The sequence below is a fragment of the Neopsephotus bourkii genome, unplaced genomic scaffold (assembly GCF_033783945.1).
Source record: "Neopsephotus bourkii isolate Nb327-2 ecotype Australia unplaced genomic scaffold, CSIRO-AGI_Nbou_v1 NB_324, whole genome shotgun sequence".
Classification (NCBI taxonomy): Eukaryota; Metazoa; Chordata; class Aves; order Psittaciformes; family Psittacidae; genus Neopsephotus; species Neopsephotus bourkii.
Window position 1 is genome coordinate 535,341 of NW_026900832.1, and position 19,969 is coordinate 555,309.

The 19,969-nt window shown below is 43.7% G+C and overlaps 1 protein-coding gene and 1 long non-coding RNA gene across 5 annotated transcripts in view; one reads left to right on the forward strand and one right to left on the reverse strand.

The window, feature by feature from the left end:
• The window catches only part of LOC133209249 (vascular endothelial growth factor receptor kdr-like), a 124,860-nt gene extending 105,410 nt beyond the window's left edge, over positions 1-19,450 (forward strand). For both annotated transcript variants that reach the window (XM_061347745.1, XM_061347746.1), the window contains exons 25-30: positions 1,675-1,774; positions 2,354-2,459; positions 4,086-4,210; positions 4,454-4,532; positions 7,541-7,635; positions 14,270-19,450. In XM_061347745.1, the coding sequence (XP_061203729.1) occupies positions 1,675-1,774; positions 2,354-2,459; positions 4,086-4,210; positions 4,454-4,532; positions 7,541-7,635; positions 14,270-14,474 (710 nt within the window). In that variant the 3' untranslated portion in view covers positions 14,475-19,450. The remainder of the gene's footprint in view (positions 1-1,674; positions 1,775-2,353; positions 2,460-4,085; positions 4,211-4,453; positions 4,533-7,540; positions 7,636-14,269) is intronic.
• The window catches only part of LOC133209257 (uncharacterized), a 200,530-nt gene that overhangs the window by 104,623 nt on the left and 75,938 nt on the right, over positions 1-19,969 (reverse strand). For all 3 annotated transcript variants that reach the window (XR_009724642.1, XR_009724644.1, XR_009724643.1), the window contains exon 2: positions 13,496-13,630. This is a non-coding gene — a long non-coding RNA (uncharacterized LOC133209257). The remainder of the gene's footprint in view (positions 1-13,495; positions 13,631-19,969) is intronic.

Here is a 19,969-nt window from a genome sequence, read left to right on the forward strand (position 1 = left end):
TTGTCACTGCTGCAGGGGATGTTTGGGCTCCCATCTGCAAGTGCTGCTTTTTACTGGGTCCCACACACTTAGCACCCTCTAAAACAGGAACAAGGACCGACTAGTAAAGTGCACTTTAGTTTGGCCATGGGTCCTTTCGGGGTCAGAAGATGAATGAAGCAGGATGGCTGCTTCCAGAAGGGCTGGCAGAATGTATCCATTATGGCGATACACAGGGAAATCAGGACTTGAGAGACTGTTAATTTGCACTGAGCTTTGTGTTATTGAAATAGGCTGAGCACAACTCAGGTCAAGTAATGGCAGTAATGTTTAATACATCTTGAAATCACTTACATGGTGCATTACAGAGTGTCAGTGTCTCCTGCAATTTGAATGTGCACTGTTCACAAAGAAATCAGAGACAATTCTGTAAACAAGCACTGCCTGGCAGCATAACATCAGCATCTTATTATCCTCCTAAAATAAAACCAAGATCAAAAGAGTGCTACCATATCCTGTGTGTGCCACAGCTTGGAGCATTTTGGAAGAGAGTTCCCCCATGGAAAATGTCATGTGTAGACCTTGCCACATGTTGGAGCCTCAGCATCCCAAATCCAAGTTATTAGGCTTATCACATAGTCCCCTTGGCCACAGTGTAACTCTGGGAAAGCGACACCACAGGTTTTATCCATCTACTTATTCAGAGAGATCCTGTGAGTTGACAGAAGCCTGTTTTGAGATCTTTGGCTAAGGGGTGATGCCATGTGAGCTGAACATTTAATTACCAGGGTATTACAATCATAATGACAGGCCAAAGGCAAAATTAGGAAGGAAAATCAAGATGTAAAACAGAAATGATGCTACTGACTATTTCCAACCTACATAACTCCAGGAAACACTCTTAATTCTGTCACCTGCTACTTGCACTTCAAGGGAATTCTGATGTTCTGTGCCTAAGTGTCCTTGAGCTTTGAACATCACAGAGCCTATTTGCTGTGGGGAGATGCCCTCTGAGGACGTTGCCAGGATCTTTGCTCCCCATTGCACAGTTTTGCAAATTGAGTGGTCAGATTCACAGAGTAGAGTAACTCTGGGACCAGCCACACTTTGGCACCCACTTCACTGCTTTACTCCAACAAATTTCTGCTGTTCTTGTGCCCCCAAGTGCACAGCACAGGACGGTGTTTCCAAAGAGGAGGGGAAAAGTGCAGGAATGTTATAGATGGTACCTCACACGTGGATTCCTCGAGGGCTGGATACAGATCCAGATTCCATTCAATCCCCAGTGTTAAGACTTGATTCAATTCTTTCCAAATTCACCATCCAGCCTCTAGGATGCCAAAATGTGCAAATGTTGTACAAGAAAGATCACAACCTTCAATGCACACACACATTTACACAAGTCATTCCTCTGATGACAACCATTCCCACTGGGAAGGGAAATAAGTCTCACTCCTTCACTTGATGACTGCTAGGCCAACTTGTGTGCAAGTTAATAGAATACTCTCAATCCCTTTACAGCAGTGTACATCCCAAAAGCAATTACAGTTGCTATGAACTGTCCTCCCAGGTTTCACACTAATAATTGAGTGGCCCAAAAATAAGCAGCAGAAATAACTGATGAGTGTTGATGCCACTGGACTGGGAAACAGGGATTGTGCCATTCTGGAGCCTCCTCCTCATTTCCCCCCCCAGGTGCCTCACCATACCCTGGAGTGCAGATAGATGAGGACTTCTGCCGACGTCTCAAAGAAGGCACCCGGATGAGATCTCCAGAGTACTCCACTCCAGAAGTGTAAGAGCTCCTGGCTTTGTACTGAGAGCTGACACGTGCCACTTAAGTGTTACACAAGAGACTGTAGTGAGGTGTGGTGGGGAAGGAGACCTCAGGAGACGACAGCTATGTATTTTGGCTTTTGTTTTCAGTAAACGTAGTTGTGAATGTCTTGGGTGTCCCAATACCACAGATGAATGCTAAAGACAGACTGAGTCAGCTTGACCTTTGCTGACCAGATTAAAAGATCTCCCCACGTCAGCTGCAGTTCATGAATCTCAGTTCAGGAGACTGCTGTGTCGGCCTTGATTTCCAATTGTGTGACAGAAACTAGGCACCCATAACTATGACTTATTTCAGCAATATCAGTGGGGCCCAGAAGTCAAATTCTAAGTTATGTGACACAAAAAGCCTACAGGCTCAGCTGAGACAGGACTATAGAAGGAAAAAGCATCCCACGTAGGAAGTAGAACAGAATTCCAACGTGGAGATTTGTGCCTGTCTTAGTCCAAAACTATGACCAAAGCAAGCAATAATGAAACAGTTTGGAAGCAAAGCTCCTGTCCTTTTCCTTCCTTAATACCTGTGGTTTTTATCTAGCTACCAGACAATGCTGGATTGTTGGCACGGCGTTCCCACTGAGAGACCTACTTTCACCGAGCTTGTGGAGCGCTTAGGAGACCTTCTGCAAGCCAATGTCCAGCAGGTACAGTGGTACAAACTGTTCCTCAACAAATGCCTACCTATGGGGGGGAAGGGGGGAAGGAAGGGGAAGTATGTGCATTCCTGTGCACAGGTAAGGACTATGTCGAGCAGCAGTATTAGATTTGCCTTCATAGCAGGAAAATGGCTACTGGGATGAGTAAAGAAAACGTTAACTATTCAAAGGGGATTAGAGTTCAAAACTAGATGTTTACCCATCCATAATAAGCAGAAACTTACAGTAATTAAAAAAAGGCTCAGTTGCCCCTTAGAGGAACAACAGGGCTTTATCTCACAAACAGTTTTAATTGCATTCCAGCACAGTGAACTGCTGTGGTGGGCTGACCCGGGCTGGATGCCAGGCACCCACCAAGCTGCTCTGTTGCTGCTCTCCTCAGCTGGACAGGGGAGAGGAAATAGAACAAAAGGCTCCTGGGTTGGGATAAGGACAGAGAGATCACCTGGCAATTATTATCATGGGCAAAACAGATTCAACTTGGGGAAATCAGCTTCATTTATTGCTAATCAAATCAAAGCAGGATAATAAGAAAGAAAACCTTATCCTAAAACACGTTCTCCATATCCCTTCCCGCTTCCCAGGCTCAACTTCACCCCTGATTTCTCTACCTCCCCCTGAGCACTGCGGGGGATGGGGAATGGGAATGGCTCCATCGGACATGGGGGAAGCTTCTGGCAGCTTCTCACAAGAAACATCCCTGTAGCCCCCTGCTATCTAAACCTGGCCACACAAACCCAATACAACTACCAGTAGCTGGTCTGACCTTTCTGCCTCATTTTCTGAGCCTATGCTCACCTGTGCTCTTCAGAGCTTTAAAACAATGCAGTTTAAAGCTCAGAAAGTCAATTACAGAATTATTAAATTCATAACAGTTAAATCAGTTGTTTTCTTCTTCAGTAAAAACACCCAGAGCCATTATGTAGCAATTTAATTGAAGAAGAAATCAAACACTCTCCTGCAGCTCCTGCCACTTTGTAAACACGTTCAGTGAAGCTAAGCTGAAGAGGACCCAGTGTGCAATATGAGGAGCTTGTGAGTTTTCTCCTATAACCAAAGGAAATGAATGAGACAAAACATCCTGATAAGGGAATAGGGCCCTTCACTGCCTCTTAAAATTAAGAAAAGAAAAAAATCAAGCCAAGGCAAATTTGGACAAGACTTGAAGGAAAAGCATTTTCTGAAGGTTACTGCAGGGGTGTAATGACAATGCAGAGCTTAACAAGATGTGCAGCATCAATTCCTTGTAAGGACAAGAAACCAAACCCTCTAAGGCTGCCACCTGAAGGACTGGCTCTTCCTAAACTGCAGCTCCTTAAGTTGAACACAAGCAAAAGATCTACTCCAAAATCTGTTAGAGTCGTATTGGCTGCAGGGGTTTTGCAGCTTCATGCCGCTCCCTCCCTTCTCCCAAACACAGTGGATGAGGCTGGTCCCTTGGAATTCCCAAAGAATAGGGGAATGCAATGACAATATCATAGAATCACAGAATGGTCTGGGTTGGAACGGACTTCAGTGTAAAGCTCTACAGAATGCAGTAACCTTATATATCTGAGATGCAGTACAAAATGACCTTTATCAACTTCATGTTCTCTTATGTTATTAACTATATAGGATGGTAAAGACTATATCCCACTGAACATCACCTTGTGTCCTGACGGAGAATCTAACCCCAAAACTTGCCCTGTGGAAGAAAACTTGAACAACTGTGTTAATCGCTGGAGTGCAGTGGAAACTGGGTAAGGAAAATGCATTCAAGGGTGGGAGGGAAGGAAGACTTCACAGAGGTGGGCCCTGTTTGTGATCCTCTCTCAGTATGGCTGTTCTAAAGGAGCTGGGCAGCCAAATGTGTGAGGACATTGCTCCTTAGTTACAAGAGATGAAAAAAGGAAGCTGGGCTGTGCTGGGGTGTTAACTGAGCTACTCACTGGTGCAGCATCTGCTCAGGTTTCATGCTGACCCCTCCACTCTCTTGCTTTCAGTAACAACAGCAAGAAGCGACCACTGAGTGTGAAGACGTTTGATGAGGTGCCAGTGGAAAAGGAGAAAGTGATGCATGAGGTGAGTGAGGTGACTGCATCCTTCTGAACTGGGTTCACAGATCACTCCTCACCAGCACCACAAGCACTTATTAGAGCTTTTGAAATCTGTTTGGTAAGAAAAGGCCTCACATCAAGCAGAAGATTTAGCCTGAGCATCTCACACATAGGTTTGTGTGACAACAAAAAGGGACCTGCATTTAGCTTAATAAATAAAGAGAAGCTCATTCATGATGACCTGGCTTTGATCAGGCTAAGGGGCTTTATATTACATATTTCAATTGTTTTTTCCACCATAAGAAAATGACAGCTCATTGAAATGGAGCCTTTGGAAGGAAGGAAATGTGTCCAGAACACATTCTGGCTGCCTGAGACAGCCAAACACTTGGTGCTGGTGAGGGTGTTCAGTTCTGGATAGCCAAAACCAAGATTTGAGTTCCTGCTCTACATGATTCACACAAAGGGCTTTTCCTTGCCCTAAGTGAATGCATTTATTGCTAGTTCAATGGCACTGCAAGGTGAGAGCGTGGTGAAAGGTTTCATTTTCATTCCAGTGGAAAACAAAAGCTTGTTTTGTTACAGAATGATGGTTCTGCTTTTGGCTTCCTTTGAAATTACAGGTTCCAAGGGTGGGAGGTGGCAGATCAAAGTTTAAGGAGGAGGCATGAAGAGGAAAAGGGCATGCATCAGATGGGTAGGAGCAGTAAAAGGAGAGAAGGATGTATGCAGTTTACAGAAACAAGCTGGTCTGTCCCCCCTCCTCCATCTAAACCATTCCTCAGGCCAGCTCTCTTGGGAAGGATCAAACATCCATATTTCATGTCCCTGACAGTGTATTTCTCACCTGTTCTCCTGTTACCATGCACCATTATTCCCTAGTATTTTGCCAGATGTAATTCCTGTGCCTTTATCAGTGCATCTTAGGGATTAGAAGGCTTAGAATTTGCTCTGACTCCTGCAACTTTCCACTTGCAGGATAAAAATCTGTCCCTCTGAATCACACAAAGACATTTACTAGATAGATCTGGCATCAGTAAGAGATAACTGCTGCCAGCATGAGCACTACTTTCCTAAATGCTTCCTGTTCGTGCCATTTTAAAGTAAGTCCTAATACATTAAGAGATCAGAAATAAATGTGATATTTCAATGAGGATCTTCTAAAGCAAAATGACGGTGTGATCTGCTTTTGGACAAAGTAAGTGCACTTGGCTTACTAAAATTATCCTAAATATCAAGACATTAATGCTGATGAGATCTTTATCCCAATTAGTTGCCCATGAACTCTTAAAAGTGCTCCACCACCTCCCTGCAATTGTGCTGCTTAAATGGAGTCTCTTGATATTCTTGTAGCAATTCTTCTGTAAGCAAAATGCAAAGCAGCTGGGGTTTTGACAGACCTAATCCATTTAGGACTTGACTTTGTGCTTTGAAAACCAGTTTCTAGACTGATCTGACTAGCAACTGATACATTACCAAGGCATTTATAAAAAGGCTTTGGCTTTTTATTTATTGTTTTCTGGGACTGTTTTTTTCTGGTATATTATATAAAACTGATTGTATTTTCAATACATTTGACGGGTAAAATAAGAATAAATATTGAAATCTTTTGCTCTCTTGGTTTTGACTGACAGGCAGACATGCAACTTTCCAGCACCACAGAGAATCACAGAATAGTCAGGGTTGGAAAGGACATTGAGCTCATCCAGTTTCAACTCTCTGCCAAATATAGGGACACTTTCCACTAGACCATGTCACCCAAGACTCTGTCCAACCTGGCCTTGAACAATGCCAGGGATGGGGCATTTACCACTTCCCTGTGCCAGCGCCTCACCACCCTCACAGTAAAGCACTTCCTTTACCTAACGTGAACTTCCCCTGTCTAAGTCTGAACCCATCACCCCTTGTCCACAAAATGTTTCAAATGCAAAGGATCCCCCCAGGACTTTTAGTGGTTTTAAACCACTTAAAACAAGGGCTGTGCATGTCTGGGAACCTGTGGAGCGCTCAGCACAGTGACAGCTTGATCTTAATTGCAACCTGGAGACTCAGCTTTAAGTGCAGCTGAATCACAGCCTCAATTTTAAACCAAATCAAGGCAGTTTAGTTGGACATCTCATAAAAAATCCATAACCAAAGTACAATGAGCTTTATAGGGTACAGATCTTTGCAAAACACTTGAATTTACCTAAATGATACTGAACTGCCACTTCTTTAATATGTCCATGTTTCTAATAGCGTATTTATAGTAAGTATTTTTCTGAGAGGAGCCAGCATTACTGGATATGCCCTTTATGAATTCCTGTCTATTCATATACCAGCTTTCCTACCTCGATGGTATCCATATGTCATGCTTGATACCAATTTCAAGTTTGAAAATGTCAGATTATTTTGTGATACGTTCATTTTAAAGGGTGCTCTTTCAAAACACAGATCAAAAACTTGATCCATCACAAAACCAAGGCAGATGTTCTCAGGCTAAACAGCAGCATTAAGAGGAAAAGCTGGATAAGAACTGATCATATAGATGCTGAATAGAGAATAGTCTGAAGAATGGGCTTAATGTCATATACCAGTGAGACATCGCTATGTGCTAAACTCTTTACTGAACGGCACAGAATAGAGAGTTTTGATGTGAACATTTGCCCTCTGGGTTGCTAGTTGGAATCTTGTGATCACACAGAATAGCTGGTAGCTCTTACATCAGTAAGCAGTGTCAGTATCCAACACAAGGCAAGACATACACAGATGGCAACCTTCCTGGCAGACAGACACGGATCCCCAACCTCTACAGCCCACAGTGAAGGAGAAGTTGGATTCTCCTGCCCTTGCTCTGTCTGCTCTGCAGCTGCAGACAGTTGTATAAGGTGAAACTCTACCAACTTGCCTAAAAGCAGCAGCATCACTTCCCTCTACTGAATTTAATGTGTTCAGTCTGACTCTTCTCGCACAGAACCATTTCTAATGTAAAAGCCTCTGTGCTGTCACTATCCCTTGGGGCTCTGCTGATGCTCTCCTCCTTTTGCCCCTCAGGAGTCAGACAGCGGGATGGTGTTGACGTCAGATGAGATAAAAAGCCCGAAGAGGCTGGAAATCCGCTCCTGGCCCTACGGGATCATGGCTCTAGCGTGAGTACTTTGGGCTACTTCTTTTGAAGGCAATTTCTTATTCAGGAAACTGCTTCTTTGTTTCTGATGCTGAGGTCTGGAGTTTTCTCTGTTATCTATTGATGAGATTTCTGTTAGTTTCCTCTGTATTAAACTCAGTGATCTTTCCCACCAGAGTTTGTTCTACACCATGTCACCATTTTTTTACATTGAAAGAAATGATAGATGCGAAAAAGCTAGTGTAATTTCTGCAGAGTATGGGGACTTCACATGAGAGTGCACAGCCAGAACCAAAGGGAACTTCAGAGGGGATTAACACCCTCACTCAGAGAGAAAAGCAACATTCAAGGAGTTTGCTGCATCTTTTCAGGCCTTAAACCTATAAACTCCTGGATGTTTGAAGGCAGGAGAGAAACAGAAAGCGGGAAAGGGAAAAGGTTACCTAAGGAAGGCTGGAGAGCCTGGAAGCACTACCAGGGAGCACTCAAATGGTACAGATTCCATAGGATAGGAGTGTGACGTCAGGAATAACATTGTTCAGCGCTAGTTCTGCTGCAGCACTGTCCCAGTGTTGGACCTGTTGGGGGATTAGCAGAGATCCAGACACGGTTCCATGGTTTTATCCTGTGCACATGCTGAGGATTTCTGCCCAGCATTGTGCATTGCTATGGAGACCAAATGGCACCAGCTCTAAGAAAAGGAGCTCGAATGTCAGAACTGCATTACAGTGACACTTCACCTGGACTGATTCACCTCTCAATCTGCATGACGGCATGCTGACACAAACCCACCACAGACACACACACACACACACACAGAGCATCCCAACAGGATTTATCCTCCTAATGATTTCTGTCAGTCACCTGTGACTGCTGTCTCCCTACTGCATCTCTCCTGTTTGGATAAACAGTTGGCAGAGGAAGGTTCTCTCTTCCCATTCCAGGCTTTCTGCTGAAAAACAGCATCCAGCCAGATGTAGAAACACAGGAATTCCATAACAGCTTGTTTTTTTGAGACTTCCAGGAAAACCTCCTGCACTGCTCTCAGCCCACTGGGATGAACCAGTACCACAGATCAGCTGGCTCAGAGCATCCCTGCCTGACCCACACAGCTGGGGCTCTCCCAGTTACAGGCCACACTTTCACAGGAATTCCATTCATTGCAAGAGACTTGACACATTCTGTGCCAGTCACACCATGAAGGACCATCTTAACAGAGCTCTGCTAGAAAAGCAAAGCCTGCAGCAAGCGGGGTTTGTTATCTCCTTATTCCCAGGACCCCAAGTCCCACTGAACACACAGAGGTGTGCTTTTTCTTGGCCACAGCTTTCAATGAGTGGTTCAGGTCCAGCTGAGATAGCTATCTGACCAGCTGCTTTTTTGTTTTTTAATCTTACAGACTATCCTTGGCCCAAATAATACTTTTAATGTAGCGGCAGAGCATCCTGATGCCCTCCCCCATTTGGGAACATGACACCCCTTGGCACTTGTGCACTGCTGACTTCTACAAACAAGCCTCAAAAGCCTATAGAACAGTCCAGGAGAGGTCAGAAGGGAGTGCTGGTTTAATAGGGGAGATAAAGTCACCCTTGTTAATTGTGTATCTCTACCAAAAACATTTACCCTGGATCCTTTTCAAACAGTCTTTCTTTCCTAAAACAAAACTGTTCAAAGCTTAGCATGTTTTCTAAAGCAGGGTGACTGCATTCATGATTTCTGCCCAAACCCTTGCTGTTTATTTATCTTGCATTCATTTCTCTGTGGAGTTTAAAATTTGCCAACACTACACCCCACGGAGTGTCAGTGTCAAGAGTTTAGTGAAGATGAATTTGGTACTCTGGGCCTGGCACTAATGTTGTACTGGACTGACCATTTCTGAGCTTTAAGCATTTTATGCAGCTGAAAGTCACAACAATTGCTGTAGTGAGAGACAGAAAGATTGACTGGGATAATGACACTGGAGTCAGCATTCAGGGAAGCACATTCAAATCAGAGGGGATTTAATGATGGGATGACTCTGGTGTCAGGTCGCATCTCAGAATATTAACAGAGTACTGCCAAGCACTGCCTTAAAATGCTCCCAGAGACTCTATAATCAAGTTACTGCTTAAGATTATAATAGGTTTGGTATCAGCTCGGTTGTCCTCCCTCCCTCCCTCTCCCTTCTCCCCCCTAAAGCAATTATCCTGAGCTGCTCTGAAATAACTTCCCCAGTTCTGGCCAAGTCCCATGGCACCAGCTGACAGGCTCAGCTGATATGCTCTGGGCTGTTGATGCTGCATCCAGACCCCATCACTGAGAGCTCTGCCAAAGCCAAAGTCAGTAATACTGGAATAAATTGATTTTGCTCAGGAGCATCAGGCACTCGTGTCCAGTGCGAGGTGCCCAACAGAAACATGTTTGCTGCCCAGCAGGACTCAGTTTCAGATGGGTTTTGTTCTGTGATGAACACGTTGAGTTTGCACATGTATTTACTGTTATGTCACACAGTACCTTGCACTATGACCTTACTTGAGCTCCCCGAAATAGAAGTAACTTTAAATGAGTAACTACTCCGGAGTTATGTAAGCCACTTCTAGGATTATACTATATGCTCAGAGTGGCAAGGACTACATGGAGAGTGTGAAAGGCTGCGGTGCCCAGCCTGGTTTTGATGGCAGCACTTTTCATCTCACTGAGGCAGTGAAGGGACAGGTGACCCACTCTTGCCCCATGCTAGGGGATACACACTCACTGAGTGACTGGCTTTGGCCTGCTGGGACTTTATGTTAGCTAAACTTAGCATTAGAAGTGTTTCAAAACAGTGAATTATTGACTCCAGCCCCCTGAGCTCTCTGTGCCGGTAGACTACTGATGCACTGATACTGCCTGGGAGGAAGCCAGGATTTAATTCCTTCAGCACAGCACCCCATCTAAAACATATTAAAGCAAACTGTGAATCAGTCATAACCATCAGGAGCAAAAATAACCCTTTTATTTCTTTTATTGTAGACAAATTTAAAAATATTAATCATCTTACTCTGTGCCTCATTAAACACCTATGAAAGCTGCAGCAAAGCCCTGGAGCTCCTACACGTTACTAGGAGCAGACAAACTGCTCCACTTGGCAATGCTCAGCCCAATTCTTCATTTTTCCCTAAACAGAGCCTCTGAGCAAGGCCTGGAATTCTGTGTGGAATCACAGAATCCCAGACTGGTTTGGGTTGGAAGGGACCTTAAAGCTCATCCAGTTCCAACCCCCTGCCACGGGCAGGGACACCTTCCACTAGAGCAGCTTGCTCCAAGCCCCATTCAACCTGGCCTTGAACACTGCCAGGGATGGGGCAAGTGTGGACACAGTTGTCTACTTGTTTTTCCTATTGAGGGCATCTTATGCAAAGCAGTAAGAGCTGCTCCACAGCGCTGGGAATAAGTGCTAGACTTGGCACTCCAGTCCCTCACTGAAAGGGTGATTTTCTAACAGTCATCTCTCTTTGTCCACGTTCTTCTTCAAGTCATTGACCCTGAGATTCAGGCTAATAGAAACTGGCTCCCTCTCACATAAAATCAACAGCTCCAGTAATGATTTCCCAGCTCTCAGTGGTTTTCTACCTCTAACCAAAACTCCTGTTTCATACAGTAGGATGAAGAAGTCTTATTAGGTCATTTGGGCCTTCCAGCTATCACAGGATTATCCTGTGGTATCTTCTAACCAGCTCTGACACCTCTCCAGAAAACTTAGAAAAGACTGAAAGATTACTTCATATTCAGGCTAAAATTCTCTTCATTTAGTTTAATTCCTTGACTTTTCAGCACAGTAAAATGGGAACTGTTAACATCCCTCACTACCCATAGTACCACACTGAACCACACTTGTTCAAGCTTGTGTCCAAGACCTCCTAGCTATATTGTGTCCCCCCACAGACACAAACACAGTGGCAGTGTTCAGATTCTCATCTTTCCCTTTATCCTGCCCCAAACGTACATATTCTTGCAAAGACAAATGAGTTTTCAGGTTGGTTGTGGTCCAAAATATGACCTGTTTGGGTCAGTGAGCAACTGAATGTCACAGTACTCACACGCCTGATGTTCAGTATTCTGCCGTGCTGAGAACACAAACAGCCACTGGTATTCTCTGTGGGACTGGGCTGAGAAACTCGTGATTATGAGCAGATTTATCCAAACTGAACATCTCCTTTATCACCTCCTGCAGCTGCAGTACTCACACGTCAGGCAAAGGCAAATCAGTAAAGGAACACCTTTTGGGGCAGTGGAGAAGCACTGAAGCACGCCACGGCCTGCTCTTAATGAAATTAGTTAATTACACAAGCACTATGAACTTCTGCTGCATAACTGTGTGATTAATCACATCTAATGTCCTCAGTCAGAGAGTGTTTATCAGTGGGGTTCAGGGAGAATTCTTCTCTCTTATATGGGTGGTACAATTGGCTCAGAGCGTAGAGGTTTGCTTCGCTCTGGAGCATCAAGTGCTGGCTGGCAGCGCAGGCCAGGCTGGTGCCTGATTCAGTGTGGCAGTGTCTAGGTAGCAAATGAGATTTCAAGGACAGACAGAAAAGGGATGCTGCAGTCTCATTTTCCAATATACAGTCTAAGCATATATATATTTCTCTGTTGCTGAGCATGAACAGAGTAGACTGAAGTACCAGTAATATACAGCATTGAAGGGAAAATTGCAAGGACCCCTGGATAGCTTTAATTTAGGAAAAGCACTTAGATGAAAGGATTAGTTCTGGCAGTTAATTGCATTTTGGTCTGCCATGACCTAATGACAGAACTTGATTCTGACCTAACTCATCAGCTTTCTGTCTTTAGAGCAAATATTAGATGTCAGCGTTTAAGAATCCTTCTTCAAACACCAGCCTGATTTCAGGGATGGGCAGTTAATCCCAGGTATCCAGTTCCCTGATCTACAGGGGCAGAGACCTAACAGGAACACTTGTTGGGAGTCTAGATGGGTCTGAACATTTCCCATTGTGTGGCCAACCTAAACCCTAATAACATTTCTCCCTCCCCAGCACCCTGAGATATGCAGCCTGGGGGCCAAGTTAAACAGATACTTTCAAGCTCCTCAGTCTCCACTGACAACTTTAGTAACTGGCAAATGCGAAGCCAGAGCATCCATGAAATTGTCTGACACGAGTCAATAGAACAGAGCAACAAAAAGAAAAATACATAAACAGTGAATCAAAGCTGTGGTTCATTTGCTTGTGCCAGGGAAGAATTTATCTACAGAGAAACTGTGTGTGTATAGAAAGGGAGAGCTGCCAAATGTACAGTGTACAGAAGTTTCCACTCCCATTTTTCTCTGGATGAAGAAGCAAAGTCTAAATGGTGAACACAAAGCAGAATGTGCCACATTTGTGATGAAGTTCTCTTCCCCTTGCTCCAACTGCTGTATCTGTCTCTTACCTATTGTTTGGTTTCCTGGAGCAGGAACTGGCTTTGCTTTCTTTCTAGAGCACCACACTCTGAATCCACCATCAAGTGTTGGGGAATGAAGCAGTGCAGCAGTACAAATAAAATCAGTCTAATGAATTATACAACTCTGATGAAGTGCTGATTGTTCAGATTAGGTTGGGGTCATTAGAACATGTATGAAATACACATGAAGCGCCTGATAAACTCTCCCAAGCACACTGTAAGTCACTGAACTGAGACATGAGCTCTGTCACCATCAGCCCGTAAGTAAGGCTGGTTCCAAAGAGATGCTTGTTAAAGGGTCCTGAGCAAAGTGGAGAAGCTCAAAAGCCATTCTCACATTGGCATTCTTGAGAACCAGCCTTAAACTACTCAATATCCAGACCTCTTCCAATGAATTCCTCTGATGGAAGAAACCAGGCTTAACAGAACAGTACTTTTAGGCAGTCTATGACAGAAAGTACCTTTTTTTGTCTCCACAACACTTGCTGCTCCTCAAGGTCACCTTGTGATACAAATTCCCTCCAGGCTTCTCCTACTTTTAACATTGAGGTTGCTCCATGTGATGGAAGTTGCTGCTCTCCCACTGCCTTCATCACCTATAATAAGGGAAGACAGCAGAAAATGAAAGCTGGCTCTGTAACAGCATCAGTCACAGGCCAGCAGCTGAGATGCTGGAAACTGCTGCCCTCTGCTACTGTACTGCTCAGTGATGTTAAAGGGATAGAGGATATAAGAGAGATTTTGCCCTACCCTGCAAGAGAGTGTTCAACACACTCTTGCGTTCGGTATCATTTTAAATTAGAGTCTGTCATAGATGATTTCATCCTTTATTATACTTAAAGAAAAGTCATTGCCTTCAGTTCTGCTTTCAGAAAAGTCAAATTTCTACTGACCTGTGTCAGAACAATGACAGAGAATATCAGTGTATGTACAGGACAGGTGCATTTATATCTAAGATATATATGTAGTGCACTGGAATGTGGTAAGCTAAACAGACAGGGCAACAGGACTCCTGGATTTACTCTTAAATCTCCTTTTACAACACTGAGTTATTTGAATTACCTAATTCAGTTCCCTTATTCACCTGTAAAATGTCGCTGTCTTACAGGATGCTGCAAAGGTAACTTGAAATGTTTTATATATTTCTTTTTAACAATAATTTTGACCATAAATTACACATAGAGACAAAACCCTATGGAGACAAGGTCCATATATCTACTGTTTGTTCCCAACAGGAGGAGAGCTGTTAGCAAGAGCAAAGAATCCATTTTATCTGACCACGAGGCTGTCAAATACCAGCCAGCAGTGCAGGTAGAAGAGGACACCATGGACTTCACACTGGAAGACTCTGTTCTCCTCCCTATGGATCCAAACCTGGAATGCCACAGCCCACCTCCAGATTACAATTCTGTCATTCACTACTCGGCCCCTCCAGTGTAACCAGCCCAACTCAGGGCACCTTACTCCTCACTCGTATTGGATTCTTTCATGCCTCCATGCTTGGATAGAGAGGCTGAGTAAAACCAGGAGGGAAATCTAACAGGACAATGGTTCATATGTTTCTTCTGGCACATCTCTGATGTGAAGAGAAACATTTTAAGAGCATCTTCTTTCCTATCTTCAAAGGCCTATTGCAACATATGCAGTAAATTAACATTCTATTAGAATCGTAAGAGGAGCTGTAACCCAGAACTGCTTCTGCTCCTTCCTGCCCTAGCTGGGACTGCTCACTGGCATCTGCCCATTTACAAGTTCCTTCATTCACATTTAACTCCATAAGAGTCACCAAGAGTCATGTAAAGCCTGTGGTGAAAACCAGATTCATCCTCCTGGTCCTGCACATTTCCTGCAGGGACTGTTTCGTATGATGGTGTAAAGGATCAAAGGAAAACAACAGCCAGGTTTGGGAGAAAATCCAAACCCGAAGCATCATCCTTGACTTGGGATCTCACCTTCTGGAAATGTTACTGAAATATTTTGAAATTCCAAATATTTTGGTTACAATTTGTGATTTAATGATTTCCATTGCTTATAGGATGCATACCTGAAATGCTATGGCACTGAGAAAGCAGACAGCACCCACGTAATCAAGAAAGAGGCTGGTCTTTTAGGCCATCAGGGAATACAATGTGGTTAAATCCATTTCCCTGTGTTCTCTCCTTGTTCAAAGAGCAATTTATTTAGCATACATGCAATAGGGCACCTCGATGGAGATGCATGTGTAATGATTGCAAGTCAAAATCACTGCCTTAAGAACCTTCTTAAGCTTAAATAGCCAGAATTTCCCAGTGCGCATGCACATGTCTGTGTGAATGTGCGTACGCATAAATGCACAGACACCCTTGGCACCAGCAGGGCAGCAGCATTTTTGTTTCCTTTTTGCACACATGCTATTTACTAAAAAAAACCCAAATTAAATTAAAGAAAAAGGGATTTCCTTTGGATTCTGCGGCATATCCGAAGAGTGTGACCCTGGGAATGCTAGCCCATGCTAAACTGCAAGCCTTGGTCCCATGCAGACCCCATGCATACTCACAAGTACTTCAAAAATAAGCAGATAACCCTTGCCATTTAAACCACAACACAAAAATAAGTTGACTTTAGAAGTTGAGGAAGTGAAGAAGTTTCTAGGTTGTAAGCAAAGATGGAGAGACGCTCATTGACAGTCACAGCTATAAACTCCTAAGCCACAAACCCAGATCTATAAATGAGTCTGTACAGTTTCTTCCAAGGTCTTTGCAGCTTTTTGCTTTTCTTCTCCTATTTGACACTGTTTTGACTTCTTCAGAGAAAAAGAATTTTTCTTCATTATTCCAAACTACAGGAAAAAAACCAAACCCAACACTTGCAAAACTATTCTGCTCCCTTGGCAAAGAGAACACTTCTGGATGATGGGTTACAGTTGGCTACACTGAAGTAAACACAAACAAGCCTCAGGTATTATCAAAGGGGGAAGCAAATCTCCAAACCCCATTCCATGTTAACTGTGAACACTACAGCACCTGAAGTAGGGGTCCTTGGACACTGCACTTCTCCTGCTCCTTACCTTCAGAAAATATGTATTAAGGAAATCACGTGCAGTAACTCACTTGTTCATAGTGGACCTGCTCTGTACTTGCTTTATGGTCATTTTTGCACTTCTTTGTATTTCAATACCTATGTATTAGTAGAACTGGTTGTGTAACAGAAGAAACTACTGGGAAGAAATTGATGGGATGAGCCCCAGTGAGCTCACTGGATCAGTTTTTCATCAAGCAGGAACTGAACTGTCTATAGCTCTGATCAAAGAATCAATCACTTCCTTTGGGAATAATTTATTCATATGGCAAAAAGCAAAGAGGTGCAGACAGTTTGTCTGGCTCTGTTGGTAATGGCAGCAGTGTGAGAGGGTTTGTTATTGTGCCTTCTTCTGCAGGAGGAGAAAATGACAACATCTAAAACCTTCACTTATAAACTTTTAACTAAGTACGTACAGGGAAAAACCCTGCAAGTATGCTATGTTTGGAAAAGGAATGCGAAACACTGCTGGGTGAATGGTCTGCTTCTGAGACCTTAAGAGTAAGTGTCATCTCTCCACTTCATCAAGGATGGATGGTAGATGCTTCTTCAAGACCAGAAGAACACGGAGCATGCTTCCTGAATGGGACCCAAGCAGATGCAGCCAGGGCCCCTTCTGCGTCTCAGCAGCATCTATCAGTATGCTGAGAGATGACATGAAAACAGAGCTCAAGGGCTCAGGTTTAACACACTAGTGGCATTGGCAGCCCCCTGAACACTCAGGGCTCCTCTGCAGTGGCAAAATCACCTTGAGCTGTATCAACGGTCACTTCTTCAGAGAGCAAAGGCACCCCTGAACCCACCACAGTGGCCTTTGGGTGCTCTGAAAATGGCCAGTGACTGATATTTGGGCAGCTCTGTTTCCAATGTTTATTCTGAGTGGAAGATTTTTTCCCCTCCTTATAGTAAATGTAACAAGCAAAAGTATTGCCTGAAAAGTATTACTGAACATATGTCTTCTATTTTATTTACTAATATTTTGTTTGTCCTTTTCTCTCCTCCCTTAATTTAATTATGGTTCTTTTCTTACAATGATGTATATAGTTTACCCAGTAGAAACAAATATAGTGATTCATTTATACAGTAAGATTTGTAACATTTTAGTCAAAAGAGATACTCAGACCTAACAGAGTTAAGTATTGTTACTAAACATTTCACTAATGCTTGCAGGCCAGGCGCCAGTTTACAGTACCTACTAGTGCCATTTTATAGCAGTTCTCCCCTCGGCTGTGAGTATCTCCAGCTCTCACTTACTCTCCATGTCAGTTTCAGTTAGGAAACAGGGATCTGGAGGAATCTGTCAGGTTTATCTCATTCCTGGAAGTGTCACCATGCAGCTCATGGTAAGGGTGAGGAGGTTCCACTGTCTCTGTTCTAGCTGGTGTATTGGCCAGAGAAGGGCCAGGCTGTTTAAATGATGCGATGTTTATTGTTTTTGCAGACTTCTCAGGGATTCTCACTCCACTCCTGCTTTATCTAACCTGAGCTCAGTGCTGCCTGGCATTAACATGTACCTTTGTGGTCTTTAAATGGTGCCTACTCCTACTGGTTTTATCCTCTTGTAACCCTGGAGAATTGGGGCAGAGGAACTCAGAGCTCACACAAATGTGCTGTCTCCTCTCCAGCAATCCTCTGCTATGTAGGTGTCTAAGGGTATAAGTGCCTTCATCTGTATGGTATTGCTCAGGCTGGTGTTTTTTGCAGTTTCCTACCGCCTCTTTTCTCTACTCTTCATCTATTTCTTGATATTTGTTCTTCACAGTCCCTTTGGATTCCCTTCCTCTGCCTTTAAAGTAAGATGAGGTGTAGGGCTCATTTCACTCTGCTCTTTCCTGTATATTCTGTGCTTGCAGAGGCTGAACTAGATAATGTAGAGGAAGCTTTTTTCACAAGGAAAAAAGTTGATACAGGTTTGTCTGGAATATCTCTGTATCCTTCCCTGAATGAGAGAAGCTTTTTAATCTACTGATTTTTCAATAGTGTTATCTGGAGCAAAACAAAGGTTGGTGACTGACGATGTGGATCTTATCTTTCTCCTAGTCCTTTCTTAGTGAGGTTCTTCCAGGTTATTCTCCCAAGAAAGGGCTCTTAACCAGGATGCTGGCCCCAAACCATCTACTCAGGGTATCAAGGAAGGTCAGAGAAAAATCTGAAGTCTGAGTAATACTCTCAAAGAAAACCATTGAATGCTGAAGATGGATACCTGTAGGTCTGCCTGCAGCCCTAAACTTCTCTGCTGAAAACATCCCACTAATCCAAACCCTACTCCTCACTTGACCTGCTTGGCAAAGGCCCAGGATAACCCAGAGCATCCAGGTGCTTCTCTCCTTGTATTTATACTCTCGTATATGTACGAATGTTTGCAAGCCTGTAACGAGCCAGTCATCAGTTTGTGACTTACCTTCTCAATGATCCTTCATGTTGAGCGTTGGCACTGCCTTATCATGTCCTAGCTGCTTTATACATTTGGTCTGGCCCTGTCAGGATGTGGTTTCAGGTCAATGGTCTCTGGCTCCCACCAGCACCAACTGGACACCAGCAGGAAATGTGTGCAGGGAAACATCACTGGCAAGTAACTACACAAAGGTTAAAGCCTTACTGGGTTTTCCTGAACACAGGAGACAGACGGGATCAGTATCCCACTCAGAGATCAGCCTATAATTTTTCTCTTGCCATGAAGTGAAAATACAAAGGTAGCAATAACTTGTTTGTCCCTCTCTGCAAACAGTAATGGCCAAACCCTGGGAATCATTTTCCTGGTTTTATAGTACATCACAAAGATACAGAATTTTGCCAAAGAACGACACCAGCATCATCTTACACAAGTAAACTGCAGGGAGGGCTCTGGGTTCAACCCTGTCAGGAGTCAGTTGCTGTGTAGGTGACCATGCGAGTGTTGAGCCCAAGTCCTGGCTTGTTTGTTTGATGTATGTTGTTTCATACTATGCTATCATAGGAAAGAAAACTTGCTGGCCTGAAACATTTGGTCCCCAAGCAAATATGATGCCATAGGGCCATGGTTACAGGAAGAGTAGTGTGGCATGTGCTGAGTAGTGTCCCCTTGTCCTGCCCAGCAATCCTGTGCCACAAGAGCCAGCACATCCTAATTACTCAATTTGTATTCCCTTAGACCTTGAGTTGTCAAAGCAGGTAATGAAAACTGGGAAAAACCCAGGAACCTGGGACTTAAGGAAAATAAACTAAGGGTCATGTAATACCCAAAACACTAAGGAATGTCTGTCTGCCATGTTCCTGTCTGTCTGAAGAATGTATGCACTGAAAACAACGCTTTCTTATGTAGTCAAAAAGTGTACTGTATCTATTAACCAAAAAAAATAAAAGGATTCTATATTTATACAGCCCAGGGCTCCTTTGTGTCATCTCTTGGCTTGAAAAGTGTTGTCCTTGAAGCAGAATATAAATAAATAATGCAACAGTTTTGGGAGATTTTTACAAGGCAAAGATCTCATTAACATCTACAGGGGTCCAAACATGGGCCATAACCTGCCCCAGTGTCATTGCTCAAAGGCATCCAACCACTGCATCTGCTTTAAAGACTCAAACATCTCAGAAAATGAGGAGGTGATTTGCTGGAGACATCCTCAAGCAGCCCACGAAACACAGAGATTGGTGTCTGGGTACATTCAAAATACACAAACAAAGGGGACCGACAGAAACAGAAACAGAATTCTGCATGCTAAAAAGAACTCACGTTCACCAAAGCACCTACACCTGTGAAGATAGTTTGCAGAACATAGAATCCCAGACTGGTTTGGGTTGAAGGAACCTCAAAGCTCATCCAGTTCCAACCCCCTGCCATGGGCAGGGACACCTTCCTCTAGAGCAGCTTGCTCCAAGCCCTGTCCAACCTGGCTCTG